General features: G+C 42.7%; 4 protein-coding genes across 4 annotated transcripts; 2 read left to right on the top strand and 2 right to left on the bottom strand.

Moving 5' to 3' along the window:
* Window positions 1–178: 178 nt before the first annotated feature.
* C922_00123 (40S ribosomal protein S3) lies at window positions 179–1,275 on the top strand (the record flags this gene model as incomplete). Its single annotated transcript, XM_008815740.1, has 3 exons — window positions 179–268; window positions 376–497; window positions 741–1,275. 3 exons carry the CDS (start codon window positions 179–181, stop codon window positions 1,273–1,275), a joined length of 747 nt encoding a protein of 248 aa, XP_008813962.1.
* A 1,503-nt stretch (window positions 1,276–2,778) lies between these two features.
* Window positions 2,779–4,947, bottom strand: C922_00122 (hypothetical protein; the record flags this gene model as incomplete). Its single annotated transcript, XM_008815739.1, has 9 exons — window positions 2,779–3,000; window positions 3,163–3,305; window positions 3,416–3,435; window positions 3,562–3,624; window positions 3,759–3,844; window positions 3,991–4,046; window positions 4,341–4,422; window positions 4,648–4,711; window positions 4,838–4,947. 9 exons carry the CDS (start codon window positions 4,945–4,947, stop codon window positions 2,779–2,781), a joined length of 846 nt encoding a protein of 281 aa, XP_008813961.1.
* Window positions 4,948–7,200: 2,253 nt separating this feature from the next.
* Window positions 7,201–9,750, top strand: C922_00121 (protein phosphatase; the record flags this gene model as incomplete). The annotated part of the gene is made up of 1 exon (XM_008815738.1): window positions 7,201–9,750. One exon carries the CDS (start codon window positions 7,201–7,203, stop codon window positions 9,748–9,750), a length of 2,550 nt encoding a protein of 849 aa, XP_008813960.1.
* Window positions 9,751–11,684: 1,934 nt separating this feature from the next.
* On the bottom strand, window positions 11,685–18,653 carry C922_00120 (hypothetical protein; the record flags this gene model as incomplete). Its single annotated transcript, XM_008815737.1, has 1 exon — window positions 11,685–18,653. The coding sequence occupies one exon, from the start codon at window positions 18,651–18,653 to the stop codon at window positions 11,685–11,687; it is 6,969 nt and encodes a 2,322-aa protein (XP_008813959.1).
* Window positions 18,654–19,268: the final 615 nt, after the last annotated feature.

Here is a 19,268-nt window from a genome sequence, read left to right as displayed (position 1 = left end):
TACGTAAAAATTGGGGGGGAATACAAACCCCCTTAGATGAGTTGTTGCCCCGTTTGTATCCCTGTCACGGAGGCGTGCATCCACACCTATATGCGTATTCCCAATTGTGGAAAAGAATAACCATTTAAGATCCAGAGATGCAACGGACATAGGCAGCCTCAGTTGTGCCTGCCATGTAATGCCAAAGCTCGATGGAGACGAAGAACAAAATTTTTCCTTTTATATGAGTGATAAAAAGGCGAGAGGTGGTGCATATGTGCACAGATACGTATATGTTTAAATTTACATTTCAGGGTGCACGTCGCAGCGTTGCAATTCCCCTAATGTTCGATGGAGTGCTAATTGCTCTCCATTTGTAATTCCCCCCCTCCACAGATATCGAAGAAGAGAAAATTTATCAACGATGGTGTTTTCCAAGCTGAGTTGAATGAATTTTTGGCCCGAATTTTAGCCGAGGATGGGTACTCAGGCGTAGAAGTCAGAGTTACACCGATAAGGTATGAAAAGGAGAGCGGCATCTAGAGGCCCATACGTGTGGTCTCATATGTGTACATGTGTTTTTTTCCACTTTTCCTCTATCGAAATTGGGAAATTGGAAGTGCCTGAAACAGCCGTTTCATAACAACCTACGTTACCCGTGTGTGCACATCGATACATATTAGTATGTCCTTTTCGATGTGCCTTTTAAAAGTTGCCGTATTTTATGTCCTTTTTTTTTTTTTTTTTTTTTCTCACCCCAGGACCGAAGTTATAATTAGGGCTACGCGCACCAGGGAAGTACTAGGTGATAAGGGAAGGCGAATCAGAGAACTGACATCCCTGGTCCAGAAAAGATTCTTCAACAAATCGACAAACAGTGTTGAATTGTTTGCAGAGAGAGTAGAGCACAGAGGACTGTGTGCAATGGCACAAGCAGAGTCACTCAGATATAAGTTACTAAAAGGATTAGCAGTCAGACGTGCATGTTATGGTGTCCTCAGACACATTATGGAGTCCGGCGCCAAGGGATGTGAAGTTATTGTGTCGGGTAAATTAAGAGCCCAGAGAGCTAAGAGTATGAAATTCCGTGATGGTTACTTAATATCAACTGGAGAACCATCCAAACGATTTGTTAACACGGCTACTAGATCGGCACAACTAAAACAAGGAGTCCTAGGTATTAAGGTTAAGATTATGTTGCCCACTGCTGTTGACTCGAAGACGGGATTGCCATCCATTTTGCCCGACAACATTTCTGTTCTGGAGCCCAAAACGGAAACGATAGAAGCATTGTGAAGGGGTCATTTGCGCAGTGGAATTCCCCTGTACGTACACATGGTGCGTGCGTACAGTTATATGTATTATATATATGTACATATGGTGTGTGTGTAAATTGCATGGGCAAAGTGGATACGTAAAAGTGAGCACGAGAATGGGCATATAATGCGTACGTGCAATTTTTTCTTTTTTTTTTTAAACTTTAAAAAAAATAAATAAATAACTTTCAGGAAACGGTCAAATAGTATTATTTTTTAATGGTACTTGCAAATGGGAAGTTGTAGAAGTTGCGCGTCCGTGGTGTTACCTACATTGTAGCAGTTCTATTTTACTGGGAATGTGCCATCAGGTGGGAGAGAAAAAAACCATTACTTGTATTGTTGAGGGCAAAAACGGAACGTGAACGACTGGAAAAGGACCAACAAATAATTTACGCATCACGTATCAGCGCTCAAAGCGGAGAAAACGGAAAGGCTCTCGTTGACTCTTTAAAAATGTAGAAAAATTTTTATCCTCACGAATTGGATCTTCAATTTATGCAATTCCACAGATGGGGACTCGACGTCAGGAGTGTACATTTGGAGGCGAAAAAATAACACGCCCAAGATGGCGCACAATTGTTTTGACAGGAGTAATATGATACTCGCAAAATCAGTGTTTAAACGTCGTATCTGTTGAGGCTAAGACGTTCTGTTTGTCTATGCACATGAACCAAGCACAGGGGTGTGTGGGGGGTGACCTTGTGTGTAGTTTTTCTGGTTTCTTTAAGGCACTCTTTTCGCGTTATAAATATTGCATCCATCACGTGTTACAGTTAAACATTTTTGCGTTTTATTCAAAAAAGACCATAGCGCAATGGCGTCACGCGTATGCGCCCGTTGACACAATTACCAAAAAGGAGAAGACAAGAGATGAGAAGATTAGAGAGGAGAAGAGAAGAGAACCGGTCCGAGACCATCCTCCGCGTAGGTATAAGCCTAGGCAGCGCATGCACTCATAATGTAGAATGTGCTATACACATTATAGCGGTAAAAATAAGTGCTGACATGAGAATATTCCTTTTAAGTAAATTTGCTCAATTTAACACTCGTGACGAATCCGTCCATTGGGATAATCGTGGGGAAGCTGCGAAGAGGAGTGTTTCGCGGGGCATTCGTTCGTAAGGTAGAGGAGCATCGGCACAACTTGTCGGTGTAGATATGCACACATAGGTATAGTTCGTCTATGCATTTTCTCTTTTCAAAATGTACCCCTGGCAGAACCTGCGGAAATAAAAATGGATATTCGGGAAGGGTGCATAAATGTGTATTCTTGATCCCTTTATGATGTTTTTTTTTTTTATTTGCGGATTACCAAGTTTTGCCGTTCCCCTGATTGCTCAGGGACCTGATGGATCCAGCAAAGCCTGATGAATTTTTAAGGAAGAGATGGCGTTAAATGGCTACTCCCCCATTTGTTGCAAATGTTTGTATGGTGATCACATCAAACGTGACACTATAAATCGAAGTGATGGTCAGTCTTTCAATCACAGCGATGACCACCCTCTGGGGGGTTACTTCTTGTGAAGTAGTCGCAATCCAAGTGGGAGCAAACGTCCACAGATTTGGGGGTGCTGAAATTGTAGGGCGCGCTTTTCAAAACATGGTCGCAGATAGACATATAATTTAAGAAGGTGGCATATCCCGGGGTGTAAAATTTGGCGGGGTTCATATACGTTACGTTGTTCTTCTTTTCTACGAAATGCTGGTGAGAGTGAATGAATGTTTCTTTTGTGTGTACCTCGCGAGGGATTTATTGTGTTCGGCTTCCCCTATTTTTGTAGCTTAAAATTTGCGAATAAATTTCCTCTATTGTGATACTCTGTCGGGTTCTCATTTTTGTGCCATTTCGCTCGATGCTCATTACGTCCAAATTGTCCGCATTGCAGATGACGGCCCTTTTGTCCTTATCATTCCATATGACGTATTTACAGTTGTCCAAGGTGCACGCTTCTAACGCCTTCGAAATGGACATAAACTTTGTCACTTCACTGCTGTTCTGAGCGCACGCTGAGAGGGAAAGTGGGCCATTCCGATGTCGCAGTGGAGTATACTCCTATTGGTCACACTGATCACACTCATCACGCTGACTGTTATTCTCCATTCAAATTTTACATTACCCAGAGATTGGTCCCGCACTCTGCAATGGGCATATGCAGATCGAAATGCAAATACGTATGTGTATGTGTGTGGGGGTAGGTGTGCGCATAGTATGGGCCAACCCTCATCGGGGCGCATTTGTCCCAGTAAGAACAAAAAGTATTACACGAGGTATTTGTGTGTAACTCCTTGGTGGAAGGCATTTCCATCGTAGAGGTTTTTATAAGAACTGAAATGAGGAGGGAAAATCATTAGTGCCATCTGTTGATAGTTAGTATGGGTGATAAATCACAAGGAATATTTTCCACGCATTGTCGTATGAATTCTCCTAGAAAAGGGTAAAGCGAAAAATTATTCTCAGACCTCAAGCAAATGTATTCTATGGTCAGTTCTGAAGAAAAGTCCAGGTGGGGGTTCTTAGTGTTCCTTTTAAATTTCCGCACGTCAATCTTAAAATGAGAAGAAATGTTTGCTTTTGTGAATCTTACAAAAGGGGTGTGTAGGTGAGGGAGCTTCAGTATCATTCTCCCGTTTCTCTATCTCATTTGCTACTTCTCTGGCGATTTTATTTGTCCATTTCGTCCTTTCTTCACACCTGACATTGTTCCTTCTTGGAGCATATTTCCTTTGCCATGTTTGTGTAGTCATTTTCTGATGAAACGGGGGAAAGGAAAGAGGAGGGGACGTAATGAGTGAGGTAGGGGTAGGGGCAGCACGTCGAAGACGACAAATGCATGAGTTGCTGGTGTATGGTGTGTCTTAAGTAAGTCTCCTATTTCTAAAGTGCCTTATGAACCGCTCTCCAAAATATATACAACGCACAGCATACAGGAAAAACGACGATTTGCACTTTGAAGTTTTTTTTCCAAATTTGCTCTTCTGTAGATGTGATGACACCCACAAAGAGGGGAGTCATTCAAAAGAGAATAGTTTCATTCAGTTAACCTTCCTCGTTCAGGTCTATTATGGACGCCTTTCTTACTGCCACGGTGTAGCCTTTATTGCAGGATACTCTTATGGAGTCTCTCTTTGAAGGGGCGGTTTTAAGGGTTAACGGTGGGTACGAGATAATGAGGCGTTCGAGCAGGGGAAAGCGAGTCGCGAAACAAATGAGAAGGAGAAAAAGAGGCAGTTATAAATAGTTGGACGTTGTCAGACATGGTTAAGCCTCATTTGATACAGTGAGCCAAGGCTAGACTTAACTAGACGTGGTTAAAAATGACCATCATTTTTGAAATTCCTCCACCCTTACATCTCTCAACACGTTGGAATACCTTGACGGTAGGTAATGCTGATATCCCTCATTATTTATGAATCTGCAAAAAACAAAAAAAAAAAAGGAAGAAACTCGGGTCGATAAAACCGGACGTGAAATGCTTAACGGGTCAGAGATCACAATTAGGCTACACTATCATAGTGCCTATGCACGTATGTATTGAAACCCATAGTAAAAAATAGGGCTGTCTGTCTCCTTGGTGGGTAAAATTTCCTCTGGAGTGGCAAAATTAAGCAGGGCGAGAAATGAAACGAGCAAGGGGAAAAGGGGCGTCATTTTGTCGGACAGAGGGAAAGGAGAAAAAAAATAATAAATGGGTAAGGACAAAAAGGAGCAGAAGTAAAAGGAGAAGTAAAAGGAGAAGTAAAAGGAGAACAAAAAAGGAGAACAAAAAGGAGAACAAAAAGGAGAACAAAAAGGAGAACAAAAAGGAGAACAAAAAGGAGAACAAAAAGGAGAACAAAACCAACTCGTAAGGATAGAGATTACCTTATTTTTGCCTTCCTTTCGCTTTAGATTTATTCCTACCATTTTGCGTCTTTCCCCGCAGGTGCTATAGAGCGATAATTTCGTGTACGTACATGGCACGCACGGAGGTGTCTTTCCCACGTCGTGAAAAAAAAAAAAAAAATACGACACTTCCGCGAAAGCGTAATGTCCCCCAAAGTCCAATATGACACACTCTCGAAGGAAAAACTTTTTCTAAAAATTGATTTACAATTTATGCGTTAACAACTGGTTATACGACGCGGTGGGAAAAAGAACAAATTGTGCGCAATGTGGTTGTGTGACATTTTTTTCTTTTTTTTTTTTTTTTCGTTGCTATGTATCACCGTCTGTACGTGTTGCTATGCTTTTGTACCTTATGCATATGCATGTAGGCGCCAATTTGTGGTGGGTCTTCTTTTCCACGGTTAATCCCCTAAGCGCGACGAAAGCGTGAAATAGGAACGGTTCCAAATGACAAGGAAGGGACCACACTTACATAAGCGTTAAAACCCGTCTATTTTTTTTTTTTATGAACATTTTCGTTTTCAAATGTACGGAAGGGTCAAAGATGAGGAGCAACAACAATGCAACGAAAATGAAACCTGTCGGAAAGAAATCGAAGCAGAGTAAAATAGCAACCTCTGCATCAGCACACATATGTGTAATAACCACCTCGCGGTGTCAATTCCTATACATAGAAATGGTTCAATCGTGTGCCAATTCGGAAAAATAAGCGAGAAGAGGAAAGGTTGAAGGATGGTCCAAACATGCATCCACTAAGTTGCAAATTTCTGATATCCATTTTATTTCGGTTAAACCATTTATATTATTATATGCCTCAGTCTTAGCACACTTTTGTGAGTGTGCATTATTCTTTTCGCATTTTTTCCTTTAAGTGGATTTAATTTTTACGCAAAATTGCGGGGGAAAATAAAACAAAAAAAGGATTCTCATGCGTTGATTTTTTCTTCCTTTGTGAATTATGCATATTTCATTTTTAATGAATAAAAAATATGAAAAAATGGTTTGTGTATCTTTTTTGATTAAGTGGCGAATGTAGTAAAAATACTCAAAAAAAATGAAAAAAAAAAAAAAAAATGAACAAAACGAATGAACAAAGGAACGAACAAATAAACGTACTAACAAACGAACAAACATACGAATGAACAAAAAAACGCAGCTATTCAAACACACTACGCATGTTCCACGGATTAAACCTTTTCGCGGAAAATATTTTTATGTGTTAAATGTCTATTCATTTGTATGAGAAAATATTCGAAATTCATTGCGACAATGTAGCTAATCGTAAATATCGTTGCGATAAGACGTACATATATATTATTCCTAGTGCTACTGATATTTTCCGCCTTTTTTTTTTTTTTTTGTTAACCATTCTGCGTTAAGCTTTTCTCACTTCCCCCTCCACACATATTCGTGGCGTCACACATGCCTCTTCCTGTTTGCGCGCTCGTCCCTTTTGAAGACCGACGAAGATTTTCATTTGCATGTGCAAGTGTGACAGGGGAGGGGGAGTTATGCGCCAAACAGACCTACACTTGTCGTCATCAGCGCGGGCGTTGAGGTAATCGCCCGTATGTGTCGACATGTATGCGTCATGGTGTGAGCCCCCCCGTGTGAACTTAGTTATGTGACCCACCTCGTGTAGGTCTCCCCTCGCAAATAATCACGCCTACCTGTTTGCTCTCCTTGTTCGTTCCCCCTGCTGTTTCACCTTCTCTTAGCGGAAAAAAAAGACCAGCTGCAAGTGGAAACAGGGCGGGGGAACCCACACGAAAGTAATTTTTAAAATATTCAATTTTTACGTCCGCCCATTTGTCCAGGTAGAAATAGAGGGAAACACCTTTTTTCCGTTTGTCTGCCTCCACCCATTCCCCCTCGTGACAACCTTTTTGCCAGCACATACATGCAAACACATACAGTTGTGGGGTGTGCACATGGTACCGCTTCTCCGCTGACCGTTTGGCCCCCCTTTTTTTCCCCTACCCTTCCAAGCATAGCTACTCCTCGCTTGTACGACAAATGAATAATGGGTCGTTTAAAGAAACAAACATTTGCAGGAAGGAAAAACAAAAGGGAGAAATTCCAGCACCTCGTTTTGGACACACGGCTACCTACCTAGGAAACAACAAAGTGGCAGTATTCGGTGGGGCGATAGGCGACGCAGGGAAGTATAACATAACAGATGATATTTACATATATGATTTATCTCAAAACAAATGGAAAAAAATAGTAACGGAAAACACCCCATCGGCGAGAGCAGCGCATGCAGCTGCTTGTGTTGATGAGCAGCAGTTAGTTATATATGGGGGTGCAACGGGAGGGGGGTCCCTCTCCTTGGACGATTTGTACATACTAGATTTACGAAAGGAACAACGATATTCTTGGATGACGGTGCCTACCAAAGGAGTAACCCCAGGGAGAAGATATGGGCATGTAATGGTATTTAATAAGCCCAATTTAATTGTAATCGGTGGGAATAATGGTCAGCATACGCTGAATGATGTTTGGTTTATGCATGTAGAACTTCCCCCATTCGAATGGGTTCAAGTAATCATTTCAAATAATTGCAAGGCCCCCCCTCCAAGAGTGTACCACTCAGCTGACATGTGCAAGGAAGGACCTGCGACAGGGATGATTGTCATATTTGGTGGAAGGAGTGCGGAAAATAAATCGTTAGATGACACATGGGGGTTGAGACAGCACAGAGATGGAAGATGGGATTGGGTCGAAGCTCCCATAAAAAAGGGAATCCCTCCCGAAGCGCGTTATCAGCATACTGCTGTGTTTATAGGCTCCAAAATGTTTATTTTAGGGGGTCGAAATGATAACGGGTGTGCCATCCCTTTGTCCACAGCGCTGTACAATACGGAGACAATTGAGTGGGTAACCCTTCCAGCCATTTCAAAATTTAGACACACCTCGTGGATGCACAAGCATACCATTTACACCTTTGGTGGGTTCACTCACCAGACGCAGCAGTTTCCAACAAACGAGTTGGAATGCCTGGACTGTTGCATCCTGGTGAATGCAACCAGTAGTCTTGATTCGGATAAGAGGAAGACCCTAAAGCAGTCTTCCCTGAAGCAGAAGCAGCTGTCAAGCGAAAATGTCAAGCATATAGGCAGCGAAGTGAGAAGCGTCAGTTCGTTCAACCTGAATAGCCAAGACGTTATCAACCCGCATCAGCCTAGTGCACTCGGAAGCAGCCAATATGTAGGGGCTAAACAAATATATGAAATGAAGAATAGCGCCATCGCAGGGAATGCAGTAGCAAATGTACAGAGCACACAGAATGCGCAGCAGAGGAACATGCTTGACTCGCCAAGCTCGTCGCTCTTCCGCCTATCCACTAGACCCATGTCGAATAAAATAAGGCTAGCAGCCCATGCACATGCAGTGCAAGAAACAGGGAGCGACTTCGCATTGTTGGTCCGGAAAATATCCATTGATAAGCTGGAAGAAGAAGGAAGAAAAATAAATAACGGCGTCTTATGCACACCAGTGAACTACATTAGTGAATTTAAAAACACAGTATATGATAAAATCATCACGACATTGCTCAATCCGAATATAACCCAATTCGAAATTCAGTACCATCATAATGCGGAGACGATTTTTATAATTCCCTGGGCAAACATCTCCATCCTATGTTCCATTGTAATGGATATTTTCAAGCAGGAAGATATGATATTAAAATTAAGAGCCCCCTTAAAAATATATGGAGATATACATGGGCAGTATTATGATCTCATGAGATTATTTCAGTTGTATAAATGTCCAGTGGAAGAAGACTTAGGAGAAAAATTAAATGCCATTGGTGATATCGATTCAAATGATTATTTATTTCTGGGTGATTATGTCGATAGAGGCTCCAACAGCTTAGAAGTCATCTGCCTACTTTTCGCGTTAAAATGTAAGTATCCCAAGCAGATCCATTTGATAAGGGGGAATCATGAAGATATGGCCATTAACAGTCTGTATGGATTTCAGGAGGAGTGTAAAAGGAGACTAAAGGAAGACATAAGTGATAAGTCTTCCTGCTGGGTTCAGATAAATCAAGTTTTCGAGTGGCTACCTATAGGTGCTATTGTAGAAGAGAAAATATTATGTGTTCATGGTGGTATAGGAAAGACTATTAATACCATTTCGGACATATCTGAGTTGAGGAGACCATTGGTTGTTTCTCAAGTTCCACAAAATTTGAATGAACAGAAGGTTACTGATTTGCTTTGGTCTGATCCGACAGACAATGATTCCATTTTGGGAACCATCCCTAATGATATAAGAGACCCCGATGGTACTGGTCATATTGTTAAGTATGGGCCTGACCGGGTTCACAAATTTTTAGAGGACAATGATCTACAATTGATTATACGTGCCCATGAATGTGTCATGGATGGGTTTGAAAGATTCGCGGGGGGTAAACTGATAACCCTTTTTTCGGCCACCAATTATTGTAACTCGCACAAGAACGCTGGAGCTTTGCTCTTCATCCGTAGGGACCTCACCGTCATTCCGAAACTGATATACCCAGCCAAGGACGAAGTTCGCTTCTTCAACACGTGGTAAGTGGGGGCAGGTGGCGGCGATTGCACGGAGGGACTTTCGGTGTGTGGAAGTATCTGCCTTATGTAGACGTGCCTCCCCTGTGTAGATACACCTCTGCATCGAAGTGGCACTCTAAGGAGCACATGCGCCAACGTAAGCAGAGTAATACATGCTCATGTGCATCACCTCCCGTTTTCCTTTTTGAAGGGACACCAAAATGACCGAGCTGAGACCTCCGACACCACCAAGAAATCAACCCAAGATGAGGGAACTGAACTTTGGAGCCCCGTAGCATTTTTTTTTTTTCCATGCACCATTTGACTGTCCATGCATATGTGTAATTAAAATTTTGTATCCACCTATGGGATTCACTTCTTAGCAACGTTGGTTTCTTCTTTTTCGATTTTGTTTCATTTTGCGCTTTCATGCTTCTGTTCCTTTTCTGCTTCCCTTTTGTGAACCCCGTCTCCTCTCCCTGCCATCACCCGTCCCGTCATTTCGCCTCTCACGTCTCTCAAAGCGAAAAGGCGCACATTCCCAAATGGGTGATAGAAACCTTCGAAAAAAAGCCTCATTTGTGTAACATTCATTTTATTTGTGATTTAGAACGCCCTACTCGTTCGTGCGTAGGGAAATAAAGCATTCACCCCATGAGGGGTCTTTTTTTTTTTAAATACGTTAAAATGGCGTTCGAAAGACGGACACACACCTGAATGACATTTTACGTAGGTAAAGGGGAGGACTTTATTTGAAAAAAGGAAACATGAATCGTCAAGGTGCATCATCTTTGCTCTTCATGCTGCTCATTGCATTATTTGTAGAATTATTCATGCAGTTATTTATTTTGCGTTTTTCTCTATGCGTGTAACATTATTAAATAAATTGTACTCTTTTTTGGTATCATTTCGTACAAAACACGAAGAAAAAAAAAACTGGAGGATAATTCTTTAAAGGTGCAGTGTCACCGGTTGGGGGTGGAGTGACTAATTTGTCTTCTTTTCTTTCATTGAGATGAAAAGATTTGTGTGTATATGATGCATTCACATAACGTGGAGTTGGACCAAAAAAAAAAAAAAAATTGAGCTGTTATCGGGGTGGCGAAATGTTCCTACACAACTTTTGTCATTGTCGTTTCACTCGAAAAACACGCTCTGTGGTGACTTTCGGGAGGGTTCTTTTTTATGCCTGCACCTCTTCTGGCTTGTCGTTTTCACCCACAAGAGAACAGCAATGGGATCTTAATCACTCGTTCATGGTGTGCCCTACGCACACGTTCCTGACCCAACTTTGCATTTATCGCGCCATTTTTGATGAGAGAGAAGATAAATCTTAAAAAATTTCATTTTGAGGTTTGCAAAATTGCTCCATTCGGCTTCATAATTTTGTTCCCATTTTGCTGGTGATTTTTTTTTTTTTTCTGCGGTTGCTTCCCAAATGCGAGCCGCATTCAAGAAGGCATAAAAAGAAAATCACATTAACAAATATTATAATATACGGGAGGGGGATAGGCGTGGTAAAGACGGATAGCAAACATAGAAGACGAATCGGATGAAAGCGAAATGGGTGAAAAAGGGCACAATGTGTAGCCTTGCACAATGTGTATGCTTACAAAATGTGCAGCACAAAATTGTATTCTCTCATCTGGCGTATAACGCATGAAGTGGGCTTCTTCACCATATGCCACTCTTTAATCGCAGGTCATTAGCGCGATGGTGTAAAGATGTGTAAATCTTCGAACGGCCCGTAGATTAGCGTGGCATATTTTCTGTACTCCCCACTTTCCCGAGGGTTGGCCTGTCTGATCTAATTTGCAACGCGAATGGGGGCACACTAGAGGTCATTCTTCACTGATGGGACACACAACAAACAGAATACAGCACGGAAAAAAAGAAAAAAAAAAAAAAAAAAAAAAAACAATTCTGAGTAGAGTGTTTTTCCTTTTGCCGCTTGACCCATTAGGTGTACTCGGCGCCCACCGTGGAGGACGATTTCTTCCTCCCCTGGTAGTTACTCGACTTTTGGATAACGTTCCTGTTGTGGCACCATCGTGCGACAGTTGTCCTGTGCACGCCGTATATGGCCGCTATTTGTGGAACGGACAAATTCTTCTCATGTAGCAATTCGCTTAATTTCTCGGCGGTTGGTGGTCCATTGTTTCCTAGCCTTTTATTCTTGCTGGCATTTAAACCTAATGGTTGCGGTTTGCTCGTGTTCATATTGGCATTCTTCTTCTCCTTTGTTGTTTTGTCTCTTTTTTTTAAATTGCTCCATGAGGGGAAGGACCCACCGCTTCGGTCGTCATCCTGATGTGGATCGTCCTTATGTGGACCCTCCTGCTGCGGATCCCACTCCTCCTCATCCCCATGACAGTATCCATTGAAGATGCCATTATAATTGGTAAAGTTCATATTATTCCTCACAGGTCTGTCACCTGTGCGATTTTCTAAACCGACCCAATTGACTCCATTTAGAAAATAATTACCCATGTTATAATTGTATAGATATCCATACTGGTTTGGCAAGTTGCTCGGGGGGGGGGATGTGCTGAGACATTCATTCGTATTTGTCATTTCGATGTTCTCATTTTTGTTCCTATTGTAATTATGTATATTTATATTACTCCTCATTTCTGCACTTGGGTAATTTTTCATGTTATTACTTTTTCTATTATGGTAAGGGGGCGGCATTATTCCATTCAAGTTTAATGGCTTGTATACGCTTGCCATGCTTGTGTCTGGATGGCTCAGTTGGTAATGTCCACAGGGGGTTCGGTATGCATTTGTCTGTCTCATTATGTTCACCATCTCTTCGGACATCTTATATTTCGTTTTATTCCCTGTGTTGGTTATGGAGAAGTCTATGCTGTTCATCTGGTTTGATTTCTTTATGCCAATTCCGGTGCTCCCGCTATTGAGGGGACCACTTCGACCAACGCCGCTTATCGCGCTTCCCCCAATAGGTGCATCATCCATAGAAGCTCCCATTTCGTTTACATTAAAAAAGGAAAGTTTGTCGTTAATATTTATCGATTTGGTGTGCCCGTTCCCTCCAAATGGAGCACTACCACCATGGTATGAGCTGTCCTGATTTTCTTCCACGGAAGGGGCACCCGTGTCCAAGTTGTCAATGATGCCACAGCAGTCGTTATTACGGGGTTGGTTCTTCATGTTAAAATGGTCAGTATGGTTATTCACCAGGTGACTGTTTTGAACGGGGTTCACCCCCGTTGAGGCATTACTTGGATGCTGCAGATTTGTAGTACATTGATATTCGTCATTGTTGCGTGATGTTTTTACAGCATCTGCAAGTTCCTCACTCGTTCTGTTATCGTCACGTGAGGGGTTCTCTTTTGGAAGAGCGGGGGTGACATTATTGCTTGGGTGATGGGGCGAATGTATGTCAGCATCAGCATCTGGGGCGTTAGGGGAGGTGCTACCATCGTGGTTGTCGCTGCGCACGCTTCTTACGCCGGTGTTCCCGTTAATGGTACCCTCTGGATAGGTACCCACATGCAAATTGGTACCTTCCGTCGAGGGAGAGTTATCCTCCGGTTGGTCCTTCTCACGCGGGTTTCTCTCCCTAGGCGACGACTCCCTCGCGTCTGGGCCACTATTTTGTGAAGAATTATTATTCGAGTTCAAGGGGGATTTTTTTTTTGCTTCCACTTTGTCATTACTGTATTCGTTTTTATAGTCACTGCTGTTGTTTACATTCCTGTTAAGGAGTTCCTCACCTGTGGCAGTTATGTTACTCCCTCGTTCGTCACAATCTGGGTCATTTCCATGGCACTGTTCATGGTTTCCACTCACATCTGTGTTCACCACATGTTTGCTCCCCTCACCCAACAGTTCGTTCCCTCCTCTGGGGGGATAACTCTTTGCAGTGGCCTCCTTATGATCATCTCCTCCTTTAGATTCCCCACTGGTGGTGCTACTTCTTTGTGTGCAATTTAAATTGTGGCTTACATCGTCAATGTAGCATTTTTTGTTTCCTTCCAGCTGATTAGCTGTATCCATTGCGTCCCCATTATTGTCCTTCTCCACCATCCCTTCACTACCTCGCTTCTTCTGAGGGTTCAAAGAATAAGTGCCATCCTCAGTAACACATTCAAAATGGTTGTCGCTGGTTCGGTTAGGTAAATCTACACATGGTTGATCTATTTGTTTTCTTCCATTTGTGTGGACCGTCCCACTGGCTACATTATTAGCGACGTTTTGTTCGCCTTGATGAGCATAACTCAGGTTGGTATGCGCGTGGTAGTACATCCCACATTGGTTACCACCGCCTTTTCCATTTTGTGTGAAAGGATTAATAGCATCCGAAAAATAATTATTCGTCAGAGCAAAGTGGGGGTATCCATTTTGGTTCATTAAGGTACTCCTTCCATTTTGCATCTGTTCAGATAAAAACGGGTTTGTGTTCTCCATTTGGTTGTACATACTCTGAGAAGAATCATCAAACGAGTTCACGTAATTGGTCGACTGAGTTAGGTAGTCACTATTGAGTGGTTCTTGTCTTATGGACGTGGGGGAGAAACAGCTACTACCACTGACATTATTTCTGTTCGGATAGTAACCTATGCTTTTTAAATTCACTCTTGAGCAATTCTGCACACTTGGATTTATGCCATTAATATAGTTTAGAGCACCAGGTACATACTGAGGGCTGAAAGCATTTGTGAAATTTCTACATTTTGCAAATTCCACACTGGAGTTATTCACCAGGATGTTCTTACTGTCTACAAAATTTATCCCGTTTTGTACTTTGTCGAATTTACTCAAATGATCGATGGTATCATTCATGTGAACTTTGTGATTACTGCTAATGATGTGGTTCCCATTGGTCGCAGCCAATGACCCATTGTTGTAACCCCTATCGGTGCCTTCTCCGTATCTGTGGGGAAAGGAGCCGTTCTGCACAAATGGTATATTACTGTTATAAGGAGTCTGCCCATAGTACGAATATGCCATATGAGAAGAATTTAAATTGGGAAAGTTGACCCCATTTGTGTTCTTCACGTAGGTGCATTTCGGTTGGATGTTCACGTAGCGCATCTGGCTCTGGTATTGGCTATTGTATTGGCTCTTGTACAGAGTGGATGCAGTTCCGTTGGAAGGGCCGACCCCTTTCTGCCCCCTGTCATTACCATAGAACAGTGATCCCTTTGACAGACGGGTAAATTTTGTGCACTTGTCCAAGTTATGCAACACTTTGTTTTTATTCTGAACCACGATAATTTGTTCTCCGTTGTTGTACGCATCGTATAGGAATTGTAAGTCGGGTGACAACTGAAATTTGTTGTTGTCCGTTTTTTTTTTCTTCACAGGGGGATGGAGGTCCAGTCGTTCATCTGGTCTTTGCTCCGCTCTGTCCTCTGCGATTCGATTCACTTCGTTATATGCGGTGCGATTGACTTGATTCCCTGCGATGCGACTGACTTGGTCATCTGCTATCAAACCTGAGGTGAGCCTTTTTCCCCTGCCTTCGCGGGACCCGCATTGCAGATCGCCTCCCACGCTGACCTCTTCCCATTTATAGGGCGTCTCATTCCTCGCTTCGTCCAATCCGCTCGTTACGTGTGGAAGACACATGGCCCCATCAGCTAATCCCTCCAACGAATCCGTCTCATTGTGGAGTTCCAAATTTTTCACCCCACATTTGATCGGACACCTAGTCAACCGCTCCGCTTTATTAGACAGTGTGGAGATATATGACCTTTTTCCATTTTGTCCGACATGAGGAGGTGCACTGTTATATGCCCCGTCTTGCAAAAAATTCCTTGTAAGGATGTGCATATCTTCTGATAGACTCTCCCGATTAGAATTGTGTGCGATTTTATTTTTCCGCGCATCCTCCTTGTTAGAATTCCCATTATTTTTTACAAATTCGTTGGAAATTTTGATTAAATTGCAAAGACTGATGCATCTTTTTTGGGATCCACTGTCCTTTTCGTTGAGCACAGTTTTTATGTGTACTTCGTTGGAGCTGCGGAGGTGACCGCTATTTCTGGGGGGTGTTTCGGCTTGGAGGTGTTCTTTGGGGTTTCCCCTCACATCGGAGCCCCCGTTCCACGATATATTGGGCTGCCTAACGTTCGGGGAGTGTCCCATAAGCGCGCAAGCCATGAGATAAGCATACAATCTGTTTATTTTGTTTTTATAAAAAGAAATGTTGTTGATAATATGGTGGTCCTCATTCTTTATGTAAATTTTTTCCCTATATTTCGCATCAGTCAAATGAAGCACATTGAACAGTTTGTTTCTAACCACGGTGTTGAGATGCTTCCGAATGAAATGTTTGCTTTGCCGAGGATAGGACCAACTAGCATGTTGTTCCATTTTTTTCGCGTCACTTAATTGAATTAACTTCCTTCCACGATCATCCAACGAATGCACCATCGTTTTCATTGTCATCGCAAAGTCACCATTAGAAATGTTCCCTTCCTTTAAAAACGGAGAAGAGATAATCTGTTCGCACAAAATATCGTTGTTCCATTTTTCACCCATTTGGTGGTAACTCTTTTGCTCCAGCCCGTTTGGACTCCTCTCCTTAACAGTGGGGAAAGGATAGCCTTCCTCTTTTATAGGTTCCTTTAGGGATGGCGTTTCAAGCGAGGCCTCGGCGTCGTGTCTCTCCACCACCTCTCCTTCATCATCCTGCTGCGTGTGCTCCTTCTGCTCCCTCTGCTGCTTCCGCTGCTCCTCCTGCTGCGCTACCGGTGGGCCAAATTCGGTCAACCCAATTTGGAGAAAATTATTTTCGACCCATTTTTCCTTTAACTTAAAAATTTGATTAACAAATTTGTGGCATAAGAAGAATTGGTAGTAATTTTTCTTTTTTCTTTTTTTTTTCTTCTTGCAATATTCTTTTAGCAGCCTGAGAAATTGGCACTTCACCCTGTCTGTGCACATTTCGGGTAACCTTAAAAATGGAAATTTATCGACATATTTTATTTTTTCATTTAGTGGTGAATTTATAAAGTCGTTTTTAAACTCTCGTATTTCCTTGCTCAGTTTTTTATTGTAGTGAAAATGATCCATAAAATGGGTGACCATTTTTAAAAAGTTCTTTTCCTTCTTGTCGTATGCATTCTGGTCGTAGTAGTGTAAATAGGGCAGATAGGATGACATGAGAAAGGAATCATTTAGAAACGAGTCTATGTAACTTTGCAGATACTTTTGTGCACTATCTCGGAAGCTAATTAGGCGATTTAGTTTTTCCATTTCTCCTTGTCCCTCTTTGGACGTGTCTATGTTGCAGCTTAGAATGTTTCGCAAGTCGAACTTCTCTTCCTGGGCGATCATTGGAGCTGCACATCGCTCGTTTCGGCGGCACTCCATTGGGTTATTTTCGCGTTGGCCAGGTTCTCCCTGGTAGTTGTCACGTTGGTAGTCCTCACCGTGGGGATTTCCGTCCTGGTCATTTTTGTCCTGGCCACTTCCAAGTCCCCCCTGCTGTTGCACATCGGCAGCCACACTCATCTCATCACTAACTCGTTCGCCCGAAACTGTTCCACGTGACGAATGGCTATCCCCTCGCGCTTCCAAACGAACGGCATTGAACCCTTCCTCACTTGGAGGGTTTCCCATTTCACCCCTGTCGTCCTCTGCATGGTAATCACCAATCGTTGTTCCTATTTCCCCCTCCTCTATTCCATTAAGATCAGCAATGCCCCCCCAGACGTTTTTACCCCCATGGGGTTCTACATCGTTTTGTTCCGCCATAAGCGGTTCATTTAGGTTACTCTTGTTTATGGCTTTTTCATGGCCGCTTATCACGTCTCCCTCTGGGTGTCCCGCTTTCCCTATATCATTACTATCACCATCTTGTGAAATCCCCTCAGCAAATGACTCCGCTGTACACCTCTTCATTTCATCATTCGTGTTGTCAATATTGTTGACGGCCGTCCCTGGGTTAGCCTCCTCTACACCCGAGCGGTCCCGATCATCAGATGTACACGACAAACTATGTTTAATTTCGGGATTTCCAATTATGTGGTTAACCCTACGGGAGTGTCTTTCTTCCAGCGCGGGATTAACTTTATCCATTTTTCGTACATGAGGAGGGGGAAGATTCTCACTTGGTGAATCGTCACATTTTTCACTGGCAGCTTGCGAAGACACATTATCGGCGTCGTCGTTTGCGTCATCGTCCGCGTCATCGTTCGCGTTATGATCCGCGTCATCATGTGCGTTAGAATCTCTCTGACCATACACGTCATGGGTCCCCTCACCGAAAGGTATAGAATCGCTGAGGCTTTCGATGCTAATCCGGCTAGGACGTGTATCGTTGCTACAGCTTCGGTTTGAGCAAGCAGAATTAATAAAATTTTCTCCAGTTCTTCGAAAATGATCCTCTGTTTTTGCCTCACCGTTGGGGACTGAGTTCACCCCATTCTGCTCTCCTTCCAGCCGCTTTGCACATACATATTTGGTGCCTTTAAAATTGTTTCGGCAGATGGAATTCCCCTCTTCACCTGTGTCACCATGGTGACTATTATGGTGTATATGAAGAAGAGACTTCACATGCTCATCATTATTATGATTTACCATATGAATATGTTCATATTTTTTTTTTAATTTTTTTATTTTCGTTTTGAGAGATTTAGCACCAGAATGAATGACTGTCTTAATGTTTGACTTTTCTCTGACGGCGCTGTTCAAATGGGTCCCTTTTGGTGTTTTCACCTGGCTATTTTCTGCGGCACCCACTTTGGATCTCAATTTGCATCTCATTTTGGATTCCCCTTTGGACGCCCCTTTGGATCCCCCTTTGGATCCCCCTTTGGATCCCCCTTTGGATCCCCCTTTGGACCCCACCTTGGATATGACTTTTTTCTTGTGCAGCCTCTCCCTAACTTGTGCCTCCTCGTTACCCATTTTGGAAAGTCCTTGCGCGCCCTCTCTCGAGTTGTGTATGTCCATTTTGTCACTTCGCCTGGTCTTTAGGGGGATCCTTAAATTGGCATTATTAGGCAATGGCGAAGCGATGCAGAAAAAGAAAAACGTTGCCACATCACCCCCTTAGCGTATCCGACGAGTGGAAAATAACACAGTCTATATGAAAGGGGAGGCAAGAAAATTTAGACACTTACTTCAGAGTGCATTAAAATTCTACATGCAGTTTTCAGGGTTAACCACAGGTGCATTAGGTACATTTTCACGTATCGTATGCATTTCGCAGTCACGCTGGTGAATTAAAAATGCAGTGGCTAGCCTGGCTAGCCACACATGGATGGGCTCAATTTGTCAAAAAGAGAAAAAAACAAAACGGTGCAGTGAACAGGGCAACAGAAGGTGTAACAAATCAGCAAAAAGAAGTGAAGCAAAAAGACGCAGCAAAACAGTGCGGCAAAAATGAATACAGAAAAAAAAAATACTCTCTAATAAAAAACAATCAGGCACTGCCTGCATCCCTATGAACCCTACTCATGCAACAAACTGAGCTCGTCAAAGCGCAGCAGGCAGAGAAAACATGAAAAAGAATGAGCTTAAAAACAGCAATGAGAAATTTCTCATATGGCAGTGGTTCTGATAACG

The sequence above is a fragment of the Plasmodium inui genome (assembly GCF_000524495.1).
Source record: "Plasmodium inui San Antonio 1 unplaced genomic scaffold supercont1.1, whole genome shotgun sequence".
Lineage (NCBI taxonomy): Eukaryota > Apicomplexa > Aconoidasida > Haemosporida > Plasmodiidae > Plasmodium > Plasmodium inui.
The sequence above is the reverse complement of the archived record's forward strand: the minus strand, read 5'-3'. Positions and strand labels throughout refer to the sequence as shown.